This window comes from Trachemys scripta, chromosome 1 (assembly GCF_013100865.1).
Source record: "Trachemys scripta elegans isolate TJP31775 chromosome 1, CAS_Tse_1.0, whole genome shotgun sequence".
NCBI classification, from domain to species: domain Eukaryota; kingdom Metazoa; phylum Chordata; order Testudines; family Emydidae; genus Trachemys; species Trachemys scripta.
In genome coordinates, this window is record NC_048298.1 from 307,709,941 (window position 1) to 307,734,958 (window position 25,018).

A 25,018-nucleotide genomic window follows, 5' to 3' on the forward strand; every position below is an offset into this window, starting at 1 on the left:
AACTTCCTTATACAAGTCAATGGTTAAGAGCAACCAAGCACACCAACATATTGTAGATTACGAAAGGAAAAGAGAATATTTCTTTTGTGAGAATGTAATGCAGTGGTCTGAAATATGGTAGATGAATGTACAGAATCCTAATATACAAAGGTGATGTTTAAATTTCCTTTTTTTTCTCATATATGAACAAGACACATGACCTGCTTTATTATACTTATATATGGGAAAGATATTTTCCAACATATTGGAACCAGTATGCTTTTTAGCATGTTATCTGATTTTATAGTGCCAAGTTTATACTGTTTAAGTTTAACTGTTGTTTATGATATTTCACAGTAATCAGAGAGCCTGAGTAGAATGGCACTTTGTTTATAAAATTTGTATTATATAAAGATAATTACTAGGAGGTAATGACAGAGATGATTACATTGTCTGAAAATCAGAGACAAGAACTGCCCGAAGAGTGAAAGCTCTGACTAGTCTCTTGCTAGGGAGTTAGTGACCAAGTGCAGAGCAGATAGTACAGAGAGTGTCTCACAGAGCTTAACAGTAAATCTTTGGCTGATTAAGGAGCCGTATTTACAAGAAAGGGACAATAATTCCACCAATAACTATTATACAGGATTGCTGGGATATTATACATGCGATGACATCTATCAAATGTGTAAGTTATATTCTTAAAAGGCACAAACAAAACAATACTTATTTCTATGAACAAAATCTGTGCCAGCCTATTTTTAGTTTGAAATGCAGTATAAATGTAATTGTCCAAAATATGGACATGTCTCCTGTTCCTTAAGTTATCCCAACTTACTCAATGCCCTCCATGACAGTCAGATAATTATACCGTAATAGGGAATTGATTATTTTCCTTTAGTATACTTATAATCCTAAATAAATATTAATAAATAATTAATAACGATCAGTATTACTTATATTATAATAGTTCCTAATGTGCTAGATGCTGTACAGACATATGGGAAGACGCAGTCCTTGCTGCCTGCAACCCAAACAGTTTCTTTCAATTACAGTTGCAGCAATACATTGTAAGAGTATTGTTCTACTAGATTTAAAAGTTCTTTCTGGACCAGAGATAGTGACTTTATAGGAGTTGTGCCTACAGATATAGTCCAAAAGTCAGAACACTTGCACAGTTCTGAACTTTGCCACATACATACACAGATACAAAGAGAAAAATGCAGTTTCTAAATCATTAAAAAAGCAAGTATCTTCAAAATAAACATAGAGATTGTGCCTCTCTGTTGGTTCACTTGCAAACATCCAGTCTGGGTAGTGGGTAGGACAGACACAGACTTTGTTTGGATGCCTAGGTGCTCCAACAACGTATGATATAAAAGAAGCTTCATAAAGAAAGTAACATATCATTCAAAAAGGACCAAAGAACACAAGCTTTTGCAAAAATAATAATTTTAGTTCTTCTGTAAAATAACTAAAATTGTTCACTGTGATAATATTAAACGATATGTGCTTTAATTCTTACAAGATTACAGTAATTGTTTTTCTTTTCAGTTATTTTCTAAAGACTTTTTAGAGACATACAGACTGTAATGGGATATTTTAATGGAAACACATACCCTTTTTTCTACTGCCACAAAGCTTGTAAACTGGGTTATGATGGAGTGCTCCACGCTGAGGTTAATAATCAGGACTTTCAAAGTGTGTTTCTTCATCTAGGTTGTTATATAATAACAAAATATGTTTAAAAACAAAACATACAGTGAAAACAATATTAGCTAAAATAAGTGTCAATGTCAAAACTGAATATACACAATATGTTCTTATGCACTATGGACAGAAGTAAACTAGCGCAGCTTGCAGCTATTTCTAAGCAGAGCTTATGCGGTTATGTTTGTGTACCCAATTCCCTGCTTCCTGTTTAGAAGTGTTTTGAAGGGAAAGGGGCTAATCCTAACCCTCTCAGCTACTTGCAGATTTATCCACTTGTGCTGGGGGAGAGGAAACTGGAAATGGTAATTCTTAAAGAAAAACTGCACTGGAATGATCTTGTCACAAGTCACTCAGGGCTCCATTGGGCTTCCAGCTCCTTCCAGTGCAAGCATAGGACTCCTTATCAGATCCTAGATCAATGACAGTCATTACTGAAACCTAAAGGGCAGCATGTCAGCAGCCCAACTAAAGCAAAATACCTTGCACCTATGGGACACAATTTGTGTCAAGTCAGGATTGAAAATGCTCAAGCCTGTTCAGGACTCAGAAACATCCTGTACACAGACATACAATATACTGAGACCTCTCTGAAAACAACAAACACTCTTGTTCTTCAGAATCTCAGCTTTCATTGAATGAAAATAAAGTAAGCCTCTAGCTGTTATGGCTGTGAAGAAAATCTCAGAAATGTGAACTGAGTGTAACGGGTGTGGAGATTTCTGTTGGTATGCAGAGCATGGACCAGTAGCTCTGAAACGTGTGACTGGCCCCCCCATGCACTCATTTTAGTGAGGTGTTACCTCAAATGCCCAATGACGATAATTTAAATGTCAACAATGTTAACTATTTGTAAGAAAGCAGTATGGGGGTGCCACAGATTTGCAAAATTTACTATCTGTGAATTAACTGTCTCACTTTGGTGCCTCAAGAGGATGGCATTTGGAAGGTACCATCACTTATTTATTCCCCCCAATCAACCCCAATTTGCCGAAGAGCACATGGGCATAATCAAGTCCCAGTGAGGAGGAGACAAGCTCAAGGAGACTAGTAGAGCTCTGAAAACATGCACCATCATATTTTAAACATCTGGACAATTTACTGTGATGCAGCATTACACCCAACTCACATGGATGGAGCTTATTTTGTAGGCAGAGCTGTGAAAAGTACCACTACTATATTTTCCCTCAGTCTAACCCCAAAGCTTGGGACCTACTCCTGCAAACTTTTCTCACATCAGGGTCCTACTGGCTTCTAGAACTCTGACTTCTAGTGGGACTACTCAGGTGAATAAAGTTTGCAGGATAAGACCCTCACACATACAAGCAAGTAAAGGTTTACAGGATTATGCCCTCATGTCTATAAACATATGTGAAACTGAATGTTGAAAAATTGGAAGGTGTTCAGAAAAGAGCTACAAGAATGATTTAAGATGTGGAAAACATGCCTTCTAGTGAGACACTTAAGAAATTCAATCTATTTGGTTTATCCAAGAGAAGATTAAGAAGTGACATGATCACAGTCTACAAGTACCTACATGAGGTAAAGATTTCTGACAGTAGACAACTCTTTAACAGAAACTAAGTGGAACAACTTATCTAGGGATGTGATGGGTTCACCATCACCTGAAGGTTTTCAATCAAGACTCTCTCTCTTTCTAAAAGATATTCTATAGCTCAAACAGGGCTAGCTCCAGCTTTTTTGCCGCCCCAAGCGGCGGAAAAAAAAAAAAAAAAAAAAAAGCCGGCAATTCGGCAGCCGGTCCTTCCCTCCGAGAGGGACAGAGGGACCCGCAGCTGAAGACCTGGACATGCCGCCCCCTTCCACGGGCCGCCCCAAGCACCAGATTGCTGTGCTGGTGCCCGGAGCCAGCCCTGAGCTCAAACAGAAGTGATGGGCTTGATGCAGAAGTTACTGGGCATATTTTTTTTTTGGCTTGTGTTATCCAGGACATCAGACTAGATGATCATAATGGTCCATTCTGGCCTTAAAATCTATGGAATTCATACTGCAACCTTCCAATTTCCACTCCCAAGTCAAAGATTCTCTCCACCTCTCCTTTTCCCATCCCCATTTCACTGAACCCCTTTAACAGTTCTTGTTTTAAGCATAAACTGAGATAAAATAGTGGTTCCTAGTTCATATTCTTATCTTTAGAATGACAAACCTCATGTTCTGTTTCATTTTCATGAAGTATCCCATCTTCATAATCCCTAATGAGGGCTCTTGCTGTGAGTTTGTGGAGTAGCTACATTAAGGAAAAAAGACAAGTTCAAATGATCACCAATTTAAAACCCTGTATTTAAAAATCTCAATTTTATGTATTAGGCTTTATGATTTTTAAAGTCTTCTGATCAATGATGATCCAGTTTCAGGATAACTGGCATCTAAAGTTACATTTTATTGAATGTTAAAAGTTTCAAGGGAGTATTTTCCATAGAGGAGCATTACAGCCCACACCTTGTTTCAAATAATTTTGTATTTTTATGATTAATGCTCATTTTTTTAACTTTTAAAAATCATCATACCTTTATACCATCAATAATTCCTGCTCTGGGGCACAGTGAACTATGCAAACTGGTGATGTAATTTGTTTCAACTGCACCTCTCTAGCCAAGAGGAGGAAAATAATCTGTACATCTGTAATATGTTAAAGCCAACAGGGAATGGGAGTACTGAAGACTGTTAAACTCAGCCCAGTAAGGACATGGAGCAATGGGTCATCCAATCATCTCCTTAGGTCCATTTAAAAAAAAAAAAAAAAAAAAAAAAAACATTGACTGACTCTGAAGGGGACCCCTGGTGAGTCCTTTTTGGCCAGATGTTGGTAGCCACAACAAAGGGATCTTTCTGGATAAAGGGGAAAGGAAAAAATGGCAGGAATTCTCCGATTCTATGTGAGGCATAGAAAAATAACACTCATCTTCTAAATTTGGCCCAGATTTTCATAAGGCAGCTTCTTCTTTTGCAATCACAATTTGCACCTGTCAAAATTGCATTTGTCATTTCTGCACCTTTGATTAGTCTTGGGGTCAAAAGAAGGAGTATGATTTGTAGAGGTACAAACTACAAACTTGACCCATGAAGAGGAATACTGATCTGAAGCCCAGATGAGAATTTGAACCTCTCAGGACAGTAGTTTAAAGAGTACCTGACTCATTAGGATAAGTGAGTACCTCCCTCATTCGCACCAACCCAGTTTGTCTGTATAAGAGCTTGGAAATTTACTGAAATAGCTTTCAAAGTGGATTAAGCTAAGCAGCAAAAACGCACTCTCATTCCAGAATAAAAACGCTCGCACATGAATTTACATCAAAGTAACAATTTCAAAATAATTATTAATGAATAATTATTCTGGAATAGTTATTTTGGTGAATTTCCAGGAGTAGACAAGCTCTGAAAAGTAAATAAATGCCTTTTAGCCATTTTCCTCTTTTCAGTTTAGAAAGTTATTTAGGACTGTTGCCATGCTTTCCCATAGGGTGTGGATTTGAAGTTTCTTCAACATTAACTGAAACAGTCACAGCCTTTGTTCACATTGGATAGTGCTGCCTTTTAGGATCCCTCCTCTCTCAGGGCATGTCTACACTACAGATTTAAGTTGACCTTTGTTAGGTTGACTTACAGCCACCTCAGTAATTACTGCAGTGACTGATGTCCACAGTACTCTTCTGTCGGTGGTGCGCATCCTCACCAGGAGCACTTCCACAGACTGAAGAGGGGTAGTGTGGGGGGCTGAAAGCCAGGACTCTCAGCTCTGCGCAGCTCACCGCCAGGAGCCAGCTCGGCTTCTTGCCTCCCAACTGGGAGCTGAGGCCAGTTGCCAACCGGGTTCTCAGCTTCTCGCCTCCCCACTGGGAGCGGGGGCCAGCCACCTGGGCTTCTCGCCTCCCTGAGCTTTTTTGTCAATTTCACGGTTCCAGCATGGAGCCCTGAAATTGCCAACAGCCAATGTAAGTAAAGAGGTATCTACACAGACACTGCATTGCCCTAACTACACCCACATATGCCCTATGCCTCTTGTGGATGTGGAGTTAGTATATCGGTGTAGTAAGGCACTTACATCGGCGGGACAAAGCTTTAGTGTGTATACTGACATAATTAGGTCATAACTAGCTGCCTTACATCGTCTAACTATATAGTGTAGATCAGGCTTCAGTTCTTTTAGAATTTTTCCAAAAAGCAATGGCTTAAGTATTGAAAGAGAATGCTGCTGCATCATCCCCAGTAGAGGTCAGCTAACATCACCTCAGCAACTGAAACTACAGAGGTAGACCCAACAAATTCCTAAAATGAGAAGAACCACCTTCCACCCAGGTAAGTTTATATTTTTCAAATCAGCCTGGGCCAGCAAACATGCAGGAAATGTGCTCACTTATCCCACATAGGTCAGCTGTCTTTTTAAAAGCTTCCTTCAAATGAGGCTGAGGTTCTTTATTAAAACAGTAGAAGCCAAAATGCCGAAAACAAGGGTATGTGCTATTTTAAAACAACATATATATGGTGTGTATAAATAACATTGCCCTAACTCACTGTTCCTGTTGTCTTCTGTAATTCAGTGGTTGATACCATTGCTTGCAATTCTTGGTCATTTATTAGTGCATTTAAGGTGGCCTGAAAGAAATAAGAAAAGTATTCCTCTCATTTTTCCCTATCATTCTGTGCTATCAGCACTTCTGCAGTGATGCTCAGTTTCCAGAAATGCAAATAGAATTGGAGTTGTGAGTAATGAGATGCATATCTTTAAAAACATGTTCCCTGGTATCATTCATTACCTGAGTACAACGTGGGATAAATCCATAGACAAGAAGTCTTTCATTGTTAAATAAAGACTGTATTTGAGCAGGAGCCTGCAATGGCTCTGGTGCATTTGAGTCAAACTGTTGCCATTTAATAGAGACAGAACTGCATCCTGGAGAAAATATTCTGGATGTCTGGCTTTCTATCTGTGTAAAAAGATGCAAATGAGTTAAATACGTTACTCTACTAGGAAAAATATCACAAGAAGGGGTTTTCTTGTCATGGCACCTCCCCGAGAGATACAGGTCTGTCTCATCTTACGCGGGGGTTCCGTTCCGCAGTTAGCGCGTAAAGCAAAAACTGCGTATAGCCAAAATTCCATTGAGTTCAATGGCGGGCAAAATCACCCGCACTACAGGTATAGTATTAAAATTGTTATTTTTCTCTTTTTTGTTTTTGCCGATCGTGTAAAGTTGAAATCGCACACGTTAAATGCACATAAGAAGCGACAGACCTGTAGTAGGTAGGATGACGGAAGTATTCTTCTGTTGACCTAGCTGTGTCTACACCAGGGGTTTAGGTTGGCATAACTGCAGTGCTCAGGGGCGCGGATTCTTCATAAGAACATAAGAGTGGCCATACTAGGTCAGACCAAGGGTCCATCTAGTCCAGTATCCTGTCTTCCAACAGTGGCCAATGCCAGGTGCCCCAGAGGGAATGAACAGAACATGTAATTATCAAGTGATTCATCCCCTGTTGCCCATTCCCAGCTTCTGGGAAACAAAGACTAGGGACACCATCTCTGCCCATCCTGGCTAATAGCCATTGATGGACCTATCTTTCGTGAACTTACCTATTCTTTTTTGAACCCTGTTATAGCATTGGTCTTCATAACATCCTTTGACAAAGAATTCCACAGGCTGACTGTGCATTGTGTGAAGAAATACTTCCTTTTGTTTGTTTAAAACCTGCTGTCTATTAATTTCATTTGGTGAACCCCCAGTTCTTGTGTTATGAGAAGGAGTAAATAACACTTCCTTATTTACTTTCTCCACACCAGTCATGATTTTATAGACCTCTATCATATCGTCCCTTAGTCATCTCTTTTCCAACCTGAATAGTCCCAGTCTTATTAATCTCTCCTCAAATGGAAGCCATTCCATACCCCTAATCATTTTTGTTGCCCATTTCTGAATCTTTTCCAATTCCAATATATCCTTTTTGAGATGGGGTGACCACATCTGCACGCAGTATTCAAGATGTGGGCATACCATAGATTTTATATAGAGGCAATATGATATTTTCTGTCTTATTGTTTATCCCTTTCTTAATGATGCCCAACATTCTGTTAGCTTTTTTGACTGCCGCTGCACACTGAGTGGATGTTTTCAGAGAACTATGCACAATGACTCTAAGATCTCTTTCTTGAGTGGAAACAGCTAATTTAGACTCCATCATTTTATATGTATATTTGGGATTATGTTTTCCAATGTGCATTACTTTGTATTTATCAACTATGAATATCATCTGCCATTTTGTTGCCCAGTCACCCAGTTTTGAGAGATCTTTTTGTAGCTCTTTCCAGTCTGCCCTGGGACTTAACTATCTTGAGTAGTTTTGTATCATCTGCAAATTCTGCCACCTCACTGTTTACCCCTTTTTCCAGATCATTAATGAATATGTTGAAATGGACAGGGCCCAGTACAGACTCCTGGAGGACACTACTATTTACCTCTCTCCATTTTGAGACTTGACCATTTATTCTTACCCTTTCTTTCCTATCTTTTAACCAGTTCCAATCCATTAGAGGACCTTCCCTCTTATCCAATGACAGCTTACTTTGATTAAGAGCCTTTGGTGAGGGACCTTGTCAAAGGCTTTCTGAAAATCTAAGTACGCTATATCCAATGGATTCCCCTTGTCCACATGCTTATTGACCCCCTCAAAGAATTCTAGTATATTGGTGAGGCATGATTTCCCTTTACAAAAACTATGTTGACTCTTCCCCAACAAATTATCTTCATCTGTGTGTCTGACAATTTTCTTCTTTACTATAGTTTCAACCAGTTTGTCCAGTACTGAAGTCAGGCATACCGGCCTGTAATTGCCGGGATCACCTCTAGAACCTTTTTTTAAAATTGGCATCACATTAGCTATCCTCCAGTCGTTTGGTACAGAGGCTGATTTAAATGATAGGTTACAGACTATAGTTAGAAGTTCTGCAATTTCACATTTGAGTTCCTTCAGAACTCTTGGGTGAATACCATTTGGTCCTGGTGACTTATTACTGTTTAGTTTGTTCCAAAACCTCCGTTAATGACACCTCAATCTGGGACAATTCCTCAGATTTGTCACCTAAAAAGAATGGTTCAGGTTTGGGAATCTCCCTCACATCCTCAGCCGTAAAGACCAATGCAAAGAATTCATTTAGTTTCTCCACAATGGCTTTATCATCCTTCAGTACTCCTTTAGCATCTCGATCATCCAGTGGCCCCACTGGTTGTTTAGCAGGTTTCCTACTTCTGATGTACTTAAACAAAAAATTTGTATTACTTTTTGAGTCTTTGGATAGCTGTTCTTCAAATTCTTTTTTGGCCTTCATACCCCTGCATGCTGTAGCTATGTCGACCTAAGTTTTAAGTGTAGACCGAGCCCTAATCAAGATGAGTACAACAGAATCTGACATTAAAAGTAGAGAAATAAAATAAAATTCATGGAGTTTTTTCACTTTATTTTATTCTCTCAGTGTTGTAAACAAGGAACAAAACTGAAACTTGGTTCTTATTCACACCAAATACCATCTCCTTTTCCCTCACAATGTAAATTACATTAAAAACAAGGTGAGACAGTAGTGAAAACTGACAAGTTTCTGGTTGAAAGCGAACACTGCTGCAGCTTTCCAGCAGAGGTTACTCAAAGAGTAGCAGCCAACATCGCCTCAGCACCATAAACTACTGAGATAGCTCCACCAAGTTCCTTAAAATGAGAATGTGATGGGGGAGGGGGACCTACCCCATGCCAACTCTGAAAGGGTTAACTGTGCTTTGCAGTCTGAGGAAGCCCTGCCCCTCCAACCTTGCTGGGCATGTTCAGCCTGGAGGCAGAGTATAAAAGGAAGCAGCCTGCTCAGCTCAGTCTGGGCAGGCTGCTGAAGGGGGAGGATGCAGACTGCAGGCTCTCTCCAGTGAATTGCTACATGCCCCATCTATAGAGCTATGGCATGCAGAGTTCCAGACAGACTCCAGGCTGTCTGACAAGCCCTGAGAAGAGACTGCGCCGGCAGGAGCTACGCCATTTGAGGACCCTAGAGACATGGCATGGAGCATCGCCGAGGGAGAAAGGGTAGAAAGCAGCCCAGGGGATTTAGACTTTTCTCCAGTGAGTGAAACGGAGAACCAGTCAAGATGTTTTGGGAGGATCCCTGCTGACTCAGTGGTGAGCACCTCCACCATGACCAGGGCCCTGGGCTGGGACTCGAAGGAGCAAGGAAGGCCTGAGTCCCCATGCTCTGGGCACCACACACCACAGTGAGCCAATAGGCCACATAATACCCCAGAAGTGGGAGCCCTTATTGACTTTAGCCATTAGGCCACGCTGCCCTGAGTAGAAGGGCCGCCCTCATTGACTCTGGCCATTAGGTCACGCTGCCCTGAGTGGAAGGGCCACTTTATTGACTCCGGCCATTAGACTGTACTGCCACGTTTTATAGTCAGGGTCACGAACACAGGACCCAACTGGCTGCTATAAAGTTTTTTCCTTTCTTCTCCCCATATGTGAGCCGGCACATGGGATGGAGTGTACATACCCCGCGAGAGAGAAGTACCACTTTTCACCCACATGAACTTATATTTTAAAAATCAGAGACGTCAAAGAGGAAGAGGGGTGGGAAGATATTTCAGAAGCTTCTCTTTTTTGTGAGGTCCCTGGTCTGAAACTGGTATGGTATCTGAAAGTTACAGGGAGTTGCTTTTCAGATGGAGTCCAACGTCTCACTTAAGAGGGAACTGCTCTTTGAGATACAAAAGCCCCATTCCCCAATATAAAGAAGTTCTCCGTCTGTTAAAACACCAAGAGTACTCCTGTCTGAAACAGCAAGGCCTCACAATCCCCAAAGATGCTCCTCCCAATTTGAAACTTTGAGGCTCCCAAAAAGTTCCACCCAAAGCAGCTGCTAATAGTGTAAAATTCAGAAAAAATATATTCAGGATTGATAAAACTTACCTTTTTTAGCCAGTTATACTTCGATTTTGGGTCAAAATATTCATATGCTCCAGCACCATATTGAGACAAAGATCTCAGCATGTGATGATTTGCTGTGGAACTAAGCACATTTTAAAATATTTTTTTTTGGTTTTTAAGTAAAAACTGATCATCTGAAATTGATTCCAAACATTTACATTTTTTTAATAGAGTAGCAAGTTCTCCAATCTCTCTAAATCCCCCTCCTTCATTCACATCTATACTAAACAAAGCTCAGAACTGGCAAGATCCAACACATGCTCCATCCTGACAGAGGGTTGCTTATATTTATCACTATTCTAATGCTATCAAGAGTGAAAACCAAGAGCAGCAGCGTTTCCCATGTTCATCCCCAGTGCATATAGGTTTAAAACCCACATCCTACCTCTGAAAATTCAGCATTCAATTAGTGCAAATTACACACAGAGAAAAGCCAACTCATTGGTTTCCCACTGGATGTAGTGAAATGAGGGATGAAGTACATGTTCAGAGGGTTTTAAGGAAAATGCATTCTTGACTTTCTCCATAACAGATGTAAGATCTTTGAGGCAGGGGTTTTTCAAAGGGACCTACATGAAATAGATGCCCTACTTCCATTGAAAGCCACTGGCATTTCATTTTGGACTGTCAAGCAATTCTTTCTGGAAATGGTTGATCTTAAATCAAGATTGTGGGGCCAAAATTGCTTAACAGACAAGAGTTTTTACGTAATGCAGAATTTTGCATGATCTATTTATAAAGGATGGAAGCTATTGTAATTAAGTAATGTGAAGGGGAAGGGCAATGAATGTATAAAATAAAGAGACTGCCTAACAAAATGGATGACATGGAAGACAAGTCTCAAATAATCTGTAACTCTAAGTTGGGTGGCATTAGGGAAAAAAGAAAATAGGATTTGATAAACCCATTTTCTCAAGATAAAGAACTTACTGCTAAAAAAAATGCTACACCATTGACGATGAAAATTAACTGAAAAAAAAAATAAAGAAGAAGGAATAAAATTGCATTTACCTCAAAAACAGGACAAAATTCACAGGCCTGAGAGAAAGTGTGGCATGCACAATTTTAAAGTCTCTTTACAACCGTTGTTGCACTTTGCAATATTCCAAAAATTCTAACCTTTCACTTAAAAAAAATCTATTTTCTTCAGCTGCTGATATACAACCATCACAATATAAAAAGATGCACTGCTTCTCTGTTAATTCAACTTTGCAGAAAACTGTCTCTATTCAAACAACAGCATCAGGAAAGGTGTGAACTTATCTCTGTTATGTCTCATTCACCATTGTTACTTTAACTCAACCAATGTAATATGTTAACAGTATACTTTGAGGTCTGGTCTATGCTTAAAAGCTACATCAGTATAAATACGTCAGGTGTAATTTTTTTATTGAAATAGTTATACCATAAGAGCCCTAGCATGGATTCAGTTATACCAGTATAAAGGTAACTTGTAATGTTATCGTTATTCCCTTACCCATATGGGAATAGCTATACCAGTGTAAAGTACTTTAATACCAATATAACTGCAGCCACGCTAGAGGAGGTTGTACCAAAAGTGGTATAAAACTTTCTAATGTAGACAAGCCCTAGACTTTTGCAACATGTTAGTCAAAACATGTTAGCTGACACCTTTTAACACATCTTTAAATCCTACTCTAGACAAAGCCTAATTAGAACCAATTAAGTGCTTATTTTAGTAAGCAATGGTAATTTCTTTTTAAATCTTTATTTTTAAAAAAATATCAATGCAGAAAACTATGTTACTGCATTATTAAAGTTATGGAGTCAGGAAATGTTAAAAGTTAAAGTTTCAGCAATGTTAACTACTTTCCCATTCTAAGGCATGCTTTTTATATTAAGCAGGAATATATTAAAATTACACATTTCAGAAGAATGAGAGAAATAGACAAAACTACATATGTGCAAAGTAAATTCTACTGAAGGAATCTCAAATTTGAATTTCCTGTAATTTTTTATTTTAATAGTAGAATGTGGCATTCACTTTTTGCATTCCATCTATATGTACATGATAAAGACAGCACATTCACAAACCTGATGATCCTCAACACATTGACATTTCATTTCAAGTAAAATGATCAGTGATTTTTAAGCCTGAAGCACAGCACAGTACAACTGTTTTTTCATTCTGTACTTACCCAACACCACATGTAAATAACCTGGTGTGTCTGACATTCTCTTTCACAATTTGGAAGGTCATGCTCTCATTCTGAATGTGCCCATCGGATAGAAGAAGAATGTTACGCTCTCTTTGAGAAGGATACAACAAACTTAAATAACGTAAGGTTTTCCATAAGTCAGTATTTCCCATTGTTGGTGTAGCAGACTAAAGAGAAAAAATAATAAAATGATTATCTGAAAGTCTGGATTTAATTTCTAACTTTCCCTAGAATAAACTATAGTGAAGAGTTAAGTTTCCCTTCCCATGGTAAATTTCTCCTGGTTTACAAGTACAATTGATTGCTCACTTCCTAATTCTGAGCTTGACTTCTGCCTTTCTGTAGTCAGGGCCGGCTCTAGGCACCAGCTTAGCAAGAAGGTGCTTGGGACGGCCACTCCGGAGAGGGGCGGCACATCCAGCTATTCAGCAGTAATTCGGCGGAGGGTCCCTCACTCCCGCTCGGAGTGAAGGACCTCCCGCCGAAGTGCCGCAGATTGAGATCATGGCTTTTTTTTTTTTTTGGGGGGGGGGGGGGGGGGGGGGGGAGGCTGCTGGAGCCAGCCCTGCCTGTAGTTATTATTATCTGCATTGTGATAGTGCCTATGTGCCCCAGTCATGGACCAGAACCCCACTGTGCTAGAAGTTGTACAAACACAGAGCAAAAAGACAATCCCTGCACTCCAAAATTTACAATCTAATCTTCCTTCCAAGATAGTGCCAATTGAATTTTGCCTTTCATTGGGACGACCAAGTGCACTGGCATATTCAAGTGCTGTCTTCACTGCCATTTTTCCTGTCCTGCTGCAAAGTCACCAGAGGGCAAAGGGAGGGGGCATGACATTTTAAAAGGTAAAATTTAGGAGGGACATCAGGAAGATTTCCTGGTAGTCAGATTTATTACGCTGCAGAGAAGTTTTCTAAAGGAAGGAGTGGAAGCTCCATCACTTGAGGAGTCATTTAAAACCAAACTGGACAAGATAATAAATAGAGAATAATCCTGCATTTCAGGAAGATCAACTGGATGATCCAATATGACTCTCCCATCTCCAACTTTTATTGTCCTATGACTAACACCTACCATGAGTTACCTTAAATTTTCACTGAGCTATAACAGGACATACAACAGAGATGATGCACCTGTTACCAGGGAAAATGGGCTCTTGTATACTACTGAAACTAAGCCATGGAAGTAATTTAGAAGGTGGCCTCAAATAAAGCCACAAAACAACGTGATGGTGGACGTTACATGGAATCCCTGTGGGCAAAGAAACTCTCAGTAGCCTACAGAGGAAAAACAATTTTACTTACTATAATAAACTCCTTCACTTCTGCAAGATCACTTTTGATATTCTTTGAATATGAAGAAAATTCTGTAAAATCTGTGGAATGAAAACTGAAATTAAGCTCTTCCTTTCAACGTTAAGTTATATTTCATTAACTAGGAATGGTGACATTACCTCAGTGACGGGTTTCATTTTTACTATTAGAAAAACCATAATAAAAGTATTCTCTACTACTAAATAATAGAGACCGTCAGGTTTCCAGTTTAATATATTACTGCTTGTCTAATAAAAAAGATGAGCATAAAGATAAGGATGACAAGAAAGTAATAAAAGTGAGCGTCTAACAAAAGAAAACTTACTCGTGCCAAATCTGATAACATTCACTCTCTGTCCAAAACAAGACATTTGTAGAACATGGACAGCAATCTGCTTTGCTTGTTGCAGTGTTGAACCCTCCATGGAATTGGAGCAATCTAGACAAATAATAATTTCTCCGGACAGTTGGATTCCTTTAAACCTTGTTTCAAACTTTGGTTGAAATACAAGCATGCATGCCTGAAGAAAGAAGAGTTTGATAATCAACACAATGGATCATTGTTATTTATATAGTGCCAAAAGGGTGCTAAACATTTTACAAAGATCACTATGTGTATCGAGGTTTTCAAAAGGTCACCCATTATTGTGGTATCTGAGCATAATAAAGCCAAATGTCTAGGGCAGTTGTTTTCAACCTGTGGTCCGTGGACCCCGGAGGGTCTGCAGGTGGTCTAGTATTTCCAAAGGAGTCCGCACCTCCATGTGAAAATTTTTAGGGGTCCACAAATTAAAAATGGTTGAAAATCACTGGTCTAGAGGTTAGCAATTAGGTTTTTTGTTTGTTTTTGTTAAATCTTGATGAGAGTAGCTCTCCCTGTCCTGTGTCCCTAGCTTATCCCTCGCGGGTGAGAAACTCAGTGGGAAGTTTGCAAGTGTTTTCTGTTCCCATCTATTTTACTTTTCTGCAATCAGAATGGAGTTGTTTCTCAGAAATAAGAAACAGGCTTATTTTTTAAAATCATCAACACCATCATCACTTCATGCAAAGTCCTAGAATTTTAAAAATAAATTTATTTCAAAAGTACAATGTTTTTCCTGAAGAAAACAGGAGAACAAGAGTGCACTGTATTGCTTTGCACTTGTGATTGGTTAAAAAGTTCAAAAACCTGCATTCTCTAAGCTTATAGAGTGGAAATACAGAAAAGAAACCCATGAATTCAATACAAGTTTATTACAGTAGGTAGCTACTTTGTTATAGAAAAGATTGTATGTATTGTTTTAAAATTTTCTCACATAGTGGAATCCCTCCCTCCAGTATGATCATGGGTTATCATCTATGGTGTGGTGAGATGAGCGTATTCCATCCTCAGCTGAACCATGATACACTGATGCTAGGACTTGAGACAGGCTACAGCTGTGGCCTATTAGGTATCCGAAAGGTAAAACCACCAGCTTTGTCTTATGAACAGAGAGACTATAAAAAGCCCGTGTACAGAGATTCTGAGGTCAAGGCTTTAATTTCAGAGACCCGCCTAGCTGATGCCGCCGCCACCACCAGGAACGCAGCCTTCCATGACAGGTGGGAAAGGGAGCAGTAACCCAGAGGCTCAAAGGGTGGGCCGGTGAGCCTACAGAGGACCAAGTTAAGATCCCACTGTTGGACAGGAGTCCGTACCTGCGGGAAGAGTCTCTTGAGCCCTCTCAAGAATCTGACCGTCATGTCATGGGAAAACACCGTCTGTTCTTGGATTGTCGGGTGAAAAGTGGAAACGGCCGCTAGATGCCCTCTAATGGAAGAGTGTGCCAGACCCTGGTGCCTCAAATGGAGCAGGTAGTCCAGGATAGCTTGTATGAAAGAATGCGAGGGAGAGATGCCATGCTCGGATGCCCAGCGGGAAAACCTCGTCCTACTCCCCAGGAAGACCTGTTGAACTCCTTCCAGACAGGTCTGTTCCTCTGGATTCAGCCATGCAGCATCCACGCCGAGAGGTGGAGGGACTCGAGATTGGGGTGGAGGAGCTGACCGTGGTCCTGTCACAGCAGGTCCGGGAGGTTGGGCAGGGGCAGGGAGTGGCCACTGACAAGTTCAAAGCGTGCCGATCCAATGTTGGCCACGCTGGGGTGATCACAACAACCTGAGCTTTGTCTCTCTTGATCTTTGCCAGGACCCTGCTGATGAGTGGAATTGGAGGGAATGTATACATCAGACTCCATGACCACGACAGGCATCGGGGAGGGGGTCCTTGCTTAGACCTTGCAGAGAGCAAAACCGGTGGCATTTCCTGTTCTGTCTGGTAGCGAACAGGTCCACTTGGGGAGTTCCCCACCTTTGGAAGATCATGCAGGCTACCTCTGGATGGAGTGACCACTTGTGGTGAGAGGAGAAATCCCCACAGAGCTGGTCCGCCAGCGTATTCTTGACACCGGGAAGGTGACAAGCTTCCAGGTGGATTTAGTGGCTGATGCAGAAGTCCCATAGATGGAGCACCTCCTGACAGAGAGCCGATGAGCGCGCTCCCCCTTGCCTGTTGATGTAGAACACCAAGGCTGTGTTGTCCATCAGGACTTGTACCACCTTGCCAGACAGGTGGGGCAGGAAGACTCCGCATCCCAGACAGACTGCTCAGAGCTCTGTGACATTTATGTGCAACTTGGCCTCCTCTGGGGACCACATCCCCAGTGTCTGGAGGTTGATGAGATGCACACCCCAGCTGAGGTCCGAGGCGTCCAACACCAACTCGATAGAGTGATGCGGACTGTCGAACAGAACTCCTTTCAGGACTGTCCTGTGGTCGGTCCACCATCGCAGTGAGGTAAGTATTGCCTGGGGAATGGTAACGATCTTTTCCAGGGACTGGGAATAGACCGTCCACAGTCATGGTTGCAGGAGCTGCATTTGGAGCCTGGCATGGTGGACTACCTAAGTGCACGCTGCCATGTGACCCAGGAGGCGCTGACAGACCCTGGCTGTAATCAGAGGGAATGCGGAGACTTCTGCGATGAGGTCCATCAACGTGTGGGACCTTTCCAGTGGCAGGAATACCCTGGCGCAGGTCGAGTCAAAGATTGCTTTGATTAATTCTATCCTCTGCACCGGCACTAACATCAACTTTTTGTTGTTTACCAGTAGGCCCAGAGAGTGGCACGTGGCCTGAAGCACCGCAACATCCCTTTGGACTTGACACCTGGAGCTGCCCTGGATGAGCCAGTCATCGAGGTACAGGTAGATCTGAAAACCCCAGCACCTGAGGCAAGCTGCTACCACCGACATACACATGGTAAACATTCTCCGTGCTGTTGCCAGGCTGAACAGGAGGACCGCAAACTAGTAGTAGTGGGGGCCCACCGTAAACCAGAGGAAGCATCTGTCTCCTTGAAAGATTGCTATGTGGAAGTATGCATCCTTCAAGTCGAGGGCGGCATACCAGTTGCCCGGATCCAGAGAAGGGATAATAGAAGCCAGGGGAGCATGCAGAACTTTAACTTCTTTAGGTACTTGTTGAGGTCTGGGAGGTCCAGGAAGGGCCGTAGACTGCCCTTGGCCATTGGGATTAAAAAATACCAGAAATAGAACCCCTTGTTCCTGTACTCAAGAGGAACTTCTTCCACTGAACCCAGCTGTAGTAACCCCTTTACCTCCTGTGCAAGGAGATTCTCATGAGAGGGGTCCCTGAAGAGGGATGGGGAAGGCAAGTGGGAAGGTGGGGGTAGAAAGGAACTGGAGGATATAACCCTGTTCCACTGTGCTGAGGACCCATCGGTCCAGGCAGGGAGGAAGAGGGAAAGGCAGTTGGAGTACAGTGGGAAAGATGGATCTGGGGAATAGTCTGATAGGTGGCCCTCTCAAAACGACCGTTTGGCCCCCTGCTTATTACAGGTCAAGCCCCCTGGGCAGAGGGTGGAGGCAGGTGGCTCGGGCGGCGCTTGTAGCTCTTGGCTTGTTTATGGGGCTGGTCCTGCGAGGTTGACTCCCATGGCCCTGCAGCTGCTGTGGTTTGAACCACTTACATGTTGGGGCTGGGACATAGAGACTCAGGGTTTTCAGGGTGGTGTGGGAGTCCTTGAGGCCATGCAATTTGCTGTCTGTTTACTCCTCAAATAGGGATGAGCCATCAAAGGGCAGGTCCTGCACTGACTGCTGAGCCTCGGTGGACAACCCAGAGAGGAGCAGCCAAGAGGCTCACTGCATGGAGATAGTGGAAGCCCTGGTGCGGGCAGCAGCATCTGATGCTGCCTGGAGGGCTGCCCTGGTCGCGGTCGTGCCCTCATTGGGGATCGCTTGGAACTCCTTCTTGGAAGCCTTGGGGAGTGACCTTTCGAACTTGGCCATGACTTGCCACATATTGAAGTCATATCAGCCAAGGAGGGCTTGGTGGTTGGCCACTCTCAGCTGAAGATTGGAAGACAAATAAACCTTACTTCCAAAAAGATCCAGCTTCCTTAAGTCTTTATTTTTGGCGGTGGCCTCAGGTTGTCCTTGCTTCTCCTTGTGGTTAACCACCTCAACCACAAGGGAATTGGGGGCAGGGTGGGAGTATAAGTACTCATGCCCTTTGGTTGGCACGAAGTACTTGTGTTCGGCCCTTTAGAGTTAGGGGACAGGGAAAAGGAGGTCCGCCACATGGCATTAGTGATCTTAGAAACTCCTTAATGAAGGGGTGGAGCCACGCTGGCAGGAGCTGCGGAGCAGAGGACGTCAAACAGGGAGTCCGAGGGCTCTTCCAATTCCTCTGCCTGAAGCCCCAGGTTAGAAGTGACCCTCTTCAAAAGTTCCTGGTGTGCCTTGGCGTCATGCTGAGGAACTGGGCGAGGGGGCCCCGTGACAGCCTCATCTGGCGATGATTAGGATGATGCCTGTGCCATGGGAATCTCCACGTCCATTGGTGGTCCAGCAGCTTGCTCCCCTGTGTCCTCCTGGACCTGTGGGGTCTTACCCCCAACGTCTCCTGGGAAGGCTGGGTGAACCCCCATGGGTTCCACGGGTACCATTGTGCCGGGCACTCCACTTGGGGCCATGGGACAGGTTTTGGTGCTGATAATATAGTCGGCACCATTGGTACCGGGGCTTGTCCCACAGTCAGGGAACCTCACTCTGAGCTGGAGCTACCAGTGGAGTCATCGGGCCCGGGTGACCAGGATCAGGCTAAGCAGTGACTCTTGTCTGACTGGTGCCAGTTGCTGTGTCCCAAAGCCGACCTGTCCAAGTGAGACACTCTTGGTTGGGCACTCAGGGACCGACGGCGTTCAGTGGATCTGCGTCAGATATCTGGCAATCCACGCCTCATGCCTGTACCGGTACCGGGATGTTGAATGGGACTGGGAGTTACTACGAGCCAGTTGGCAGGAGGATTGTCCTGAGTAGGGTGACCTTCCTGTTGGAGATGGGTGATGACGCTCTCTGGTGCCCATATCGGTCCCGGGATCAGTACTGAGCCCTTGAAGATGGTCAGGGCCAGTCCTGGAGTTCTTGCCAGGTGGTACATGCCTCAGAGGATCTGTGCCAATCTACCGGTGAGGTACGCCTTGAGTCCCTCGATTGGTGCCCTGGTGTGGGGACCAAAGAGGGCTCCGCTGAGTCTGCCTCTCCTGTCCTGAGGCGTGATGGCTGTAGGCAGGAGAACGCTGGTGACACATCCCTCTCGATGGGAAACAGTACTGCTGAGGCGGGGACACACACATGTATCCCAACGCGGGTTTTCCCCGAGATCGGGGTACTGCTGGAGCTGGTGAGGGCGGCACTGGGAGCGTCAGGATCTCCTGAGCTGCTTGAAGGGCTTCAGGAGTTGATAGCACCTAAAACTGGCTGCAGCCTGCACAGCTATCTGGAGTTGCAGGCAAGGCATGGGATGGGCTGCACCGCTCGACTTGAACTGGGGCCTGACTTCCCGAGGGGGCGTTGAGCTGCCTGGCACGGGTGTTGGCTCGCCCCCAGCCCTCTCCTTTCCCTTGCAAGAGGTAGGAGATCTTCCCCTCACAGTCTTTTCCAGCTTCTTGACTGGAGCTGTGGAGGGAAACTGGTGCCGTGTCGTGGACGGCACCGGTGAGCAGTGCACACAGAGGCCACGGTGCTCCATGCGGAGTCGGGCCACTGCTCTAGTGCTGGAGTGAGTGCCGACTCCATTAGGAGCACTCTTAGATGGATACCATGCTCCTTCTTTGTCCTAGATTTGAAGGACTTGCAGATATGGCTCTTGTCGCTTATGTGCCCCGCGCCTAAGCACCTTAGGCAGCTGGTATGGGGATCACTGACGGGCATAGGCTGTTTGCAGTGAGCACAGGGCTTAAAGCCGAGGGACCAGGGCATGCCCCGACCCCCAGCTGGGTCCTGTTTGGGACTAACAGAGAGTTTGAGAACTACTACTACGAGTAACTAAGAAAACTACTAATGATGTATAACTATTTTACAGGATTTCAAAGTTCACAAGAACTGAGAAGGAATCAATGCTAGCCAAAGCAACAGACGTTCCAGCACCATCACTGGCGGCAAGAAGGAACTGAGGGTAGGTGGAGCTGGCGGCACCCATTATACTGCGCCATGCTAGTGCCACTCAGAGGGCACCAGAGCCAGTCCCCCACGGATACTGCTGAGGGAAAAAATTTATGGCACCGGTGCATGTGGTGAACACACACACCTAATATGGAATGGACATGAGCAAGCACTCGAAGAAGAACCTTATATTTTGGTTCACCTTTCATCTCTGGTTGAACCACTGTAGCATTTTCCTCCTCTTAAAATGGAATATTCAGCAGATAAATAGCAAATACCACACACAAGTGTAAGAGATTAGACAGTGTCAATCTTAAACATTTTTTGGCAACTCTCTTAGTTTGGAGTCACACATTTTAAAATGCATCTTTTAGCTTTTCCTTTCTTTGTGTGCTTCAAACTTTTATAACTAAAATCTGTTTCTATATGTGGTATTAGTAAAATACTTTGTTTTTAAATGCTTTTGATAAACCAGAATTTCAGATATCGTTCTTACGGATGCATTAATATTTTAATTTCCAAACTTTCTCTTGTGCAGGTCAAATCCCTTAAAATAGAACCGATGCAGTTCCTTTAAATGTTTTCTTGAGTGTGTGCAATTATAACCTGTACATTCAGTACACAATGACCCCTTTCAGAGTAACAGCCGTGTAATAAATTTGTTAGTCTCTAAGGTGCCACAAATGACCCCTTTGTTGCTGATCTCTGCTAGATCCTGAATGCCATGCTTTTGTGCCATGATCCTGAATGCCAGCTTTCCCCTGGATGTGACATTTCCAAAGGACACACCGGATGACATCTGACAGTCCTGGAGATGCATTTTTCCCCACATACCTACTACATCAGTCAAATGATGCAGTTAAGGAAGACGCTTTGTTTTAATTGATACCAATATGTTGTTATTATCCCCCAAAAGTATTATTTTTCCCCAAAAGTATTCTACTTTTCTGCCCACTTATTGAAGCTACATATTTCCAGACTCACCCAACAATTATGGGTTCATTTTAACTCCTGCAAAGAATACAGGAGTACTGATGCAATAGAAACAATAGGAGTTGCAGTGTCAATATGGAGTCACATCCCTCTGAAATATATATGTCTGCACAACTAGCCAGAGAAAAGAAAACAGAAGTAGGGATAATCAGAAATATTAATAATGAATTGTCTGTGATATCATTTGTGCTTAGAAATTTGTTATAGTATTATTTCTGACAATAGGCCCCAGTCCAGCAAATACAGTCCAAAGGGACCACTCCTTTGAATAAATTTAAGTTTGTGTGTGCATGTTTGCAGGACTGGGGCTTATATCAGAAAGATTCTGTGGAAAGTTCAACTAAAATAAAAGATAGAATTATGAAAATTCCATTTCAATGGAACTATGTCCTGATAGGAACTATTACTAATTTGTACTTGTAGGCTGCGAAGATGCAAATACAATACTTGAATATTTTAGTTCCCTTCTCACTCCTCAAGACATTTTGGGTGAAATCCTGGCCCCACTGAAGTCAATGGGAGTTTTCTCATTGCTTTTAAAGGGGCCAGCATTTCACCCCGCATCTTGCAGTACTTTTTTCCCACTGAACTTGGCAAATATGGCTGCTTTATGTTCTGTGCAATGTGAAATATATAACTTTCTTCAGATTTAAATCTGAGTAGAAATCTTTTCTTTATATAATTCTAAAGACCAACAGGAAAATGCTTCAAATTAACAGTTAAGGAGATCATTTGTTGCTATTGTGCACTGTATATAAGAAAACTTAGTTATTGAAAAAATTTCTATGTACCTGCTTTATAATGTTTTAAAGTGTACTTTAAAGTTAAAGACCAAGGATGGAGCACTTGCTAAATAAAATATGAAAGCAAACTGAAGGGAAAGGGTCACATAGACCAATAAGATGAATGACTGTACAGACTGAATTTGTTAAATTGATCAAAAAGACATTACCGCAAGTAAGTCTGGTACAAAGTGTATATTCATGACAATTACACAGAAATACTGTCCCATAATCTTTTTTTCTTTTTAACATTGATGGCTTATATTTCTTTAAAGCTTTTCAAAGTACAAAATTAACCATATCAAGCCAAATTCTGCTCTGACTTACTCTTCACTAAATTCAATAGGATTTATATGAGTGGTACGTCCTGGCAGAATTTAGTCAATCCATTATTTGATAACATATAGTAGAAGTAGCAGTTGTACCTCACTCTCTTTGTTTGGATGCTTCTCTACCCACATTCTGGGAAGATATACTTGAGAAATCCAGATTTCTAGAGCAAAGCCACAGATGTCCAAGGAACTATTGTCCACAGTCCTGATTACGGCTTTGCAGTCTGTTTTCTAGAGAGTAAAAAGCAGACATTTATCAATTTCTGCCAAAAAAGCATTCAATTGTACAAAACTGCATGCTTTTAAGAAAAACTCAGGCTTGAAGATGTAACATTAGGTATGAGATGTCCCAAAGTTTGTTTTTTTTTACCATTAAGATGATGGTTTTCATTTAAAAATATATATTTTTCTTTAGAGTGACATTAAATGTTCTAAATGTATTTTAAGATTAAAAGATTTCCATTGAAGTGGCTCTAAAAAGTGCACATGAAAAAAATGTTTCATTTGATATAAGGAAACGGAATTACCATATTACTTGATGCGTCCTATATAAACATCGTATGCAATTTATTTTAAAAATATAAAAGAGTCCTTTTAAAATACAAGACATAAGCTCTAAAACAGAAAAACAGTTGCAAGATTTACTTACCTTTATTTTAAGTGTGTGCGTCCAACTATGAATGCGTTCAATGCTGTATGGCATTTCAATAGACATGGCCACACAGAATCCACTAAATAAAGAAAAAACAATTGACACACAAGGCAGTTTTGGAGAAGAGGATATTTGGCATGTATGCCATGCTTCCTCCATCAGGAACACATCAGTCTATGTTCCCTATCCTTCCCAGCTCTTAGGGTAAAGGCAATAAGCAGTGCACTACTTGTAGACTCATAGACTTCAAGGTCAGAAGGGACCATCATGATCATCTAGTTGGACCTCCTTGCTTTCTTCTGCCCCATGCTTCCCTTGCAAAAGTTTCTATCCCCAAGACACTCCAAACAGCGTACATGCTGATTCACTAAGGATATACATAGATACATGGACAGAAGAGGCCATGAGATCATCTAGTCTGAACTCTGGTATAAAATAGATCATAGACTTTTACCTAATTACCCCTGTAATGAGCCCAGTAATTTGTGTATGACTAGAGAGTACCTTCCTGAAAAACCATCCAGTCTTGACTTGAATACATCAAGAGATGGAGAATCCCCCATTTCCTTTAATAGATTAGCCACAGGAACAATCACCCTCACTGTTAAAAAAATTGTGCCTTATTTCTAATTTGAATTTGTCTAGTTTTAATTTCCAGCCATTGGTTCTTTTTATGTCTTTTGCCACTAGATTAAAAAGGCCTTTGGTTCCTGGTATTTTCTGACCATGAAGGTACTTACACACCATGATCAAGTCATCACTTGCTCATGTATTTGATATGCGAAACATACTGTGCTTTTTAAGTCTCTCACAATATGGCATTTTTTCTAATGCTCAAATCATTTTTGTGACTCTTCTCTATACCCTCCCAGTTTTTTCCAACATCCTTTAAAAAATATGAACACCATAGGTGGGTTGCCAGTAGATGCTCAGCACCCACCATTTTTGCCCTGTGGGTGCTCCAGCCCCTGTGCCTATGGATTAGCCCTTTTTGTCACAACATTGTGTGCATGCATGTACATGGATGTTATGTAGTTTCCAACACTGAAAATTCAGTTCCTGGAGTAGCATAAGTGCCCATTAAAGCTCTTACTGCTTTTACTAGTAGAATAGCTCATGAATAGGAGCAAGTGGATATCTGCAGAGGCATTGCATGAAGTAGAACTATAATTATCAATTTCTCAAGAAGTATTAAGTTATCAGAAAAAAAATCACAATTTAATATTAAAAAAATATTAAAGATGCTAATGAAAAGAAAAAGCTAACAATCAGTTCAATTTTAAAAAGTACACTTTCAGGTAGTGCAGGCCCAAGGGATTAGGTTTTGTGATGCAAAGTTTTTATAAAACCTGGTATTGAGAGAAATGTTTTCAGGAAACAAACAATCCAAAATATTCAATGAAGTGTGGTGGAGATGGAGTTTGCCTAAAAATTATTGCTGTGTAGTGTTTGCAACCCAAATACAGCAGCAGTTTTGAATCAAAAGTAAAAAGTCTTTTCGTCATCCAACCTGAACGAAATGCCATAAACCCCACATAAATAGTGAAAAATAAATTTTACACACTGCTTCACATTTAAGAATCTAAGGTGTTAGTAACAAAAATAA

The 25,018-nt window shown here is 41.9% G+C and overlaps 1 protein-coding gene across 4 annotated transcripts in view; it reads right to left on the reverse strand.

Moving 5' to 3' along the window:
• The window catches only part of PARP4 (poly(ADP-ribose) polymerase family member 4), a 77,675-nt gene that overhangs the window by 13,299 nt on the left and 39,358 nt on the right, over window positions 1–25,018 (reverse strand). For all 4 annotated transcript variants that reach the window (XM_034758808.1, XM_034758807.1, XM_034758806.1 and 1 more), the window contains exons 20-29: window positions 23,410–23,491; window positions 22,854–22,991; window positions 14,490–14,685; window positions 14,156–14,226; window positions 12,825–13,012; window positions 10,648–10,747; window positions 6,462–6,632; window positions 6,220–6,300; window positions 3,854–3,934; window positions 1,596–1,691 (exon numbers count right to left, since the gene is read on the reverse strand). In XM_034758808.1, coding sequence (XP_034614699.1) covers window positions 1,596–1,691; window positions 3,854–3,934; window positions 6,220–6,300; window positions 6,462–6,632; window positions 10,648–10,747; window positions 12,825–13,012; window positions 14,156–14,226; window positions 14,490–14,685; window positions 22,854–22,991; window positions 23,410–23,491 — 1,204 coding nt within the window. The remainder of the gene's footprint in view (window positions 1–1,595; window positions 1,692–3,853; window positions 3,935–6,219; window positions 6,301–6,461; window positions 6,633–10,647; window positions 10,748–12,824; window positions 13,013–14,155; window positions 14,227–14,489; window positions 14,686–22,853; window positions 22,992–23,409; window positions 23,492–25,018) is intronic.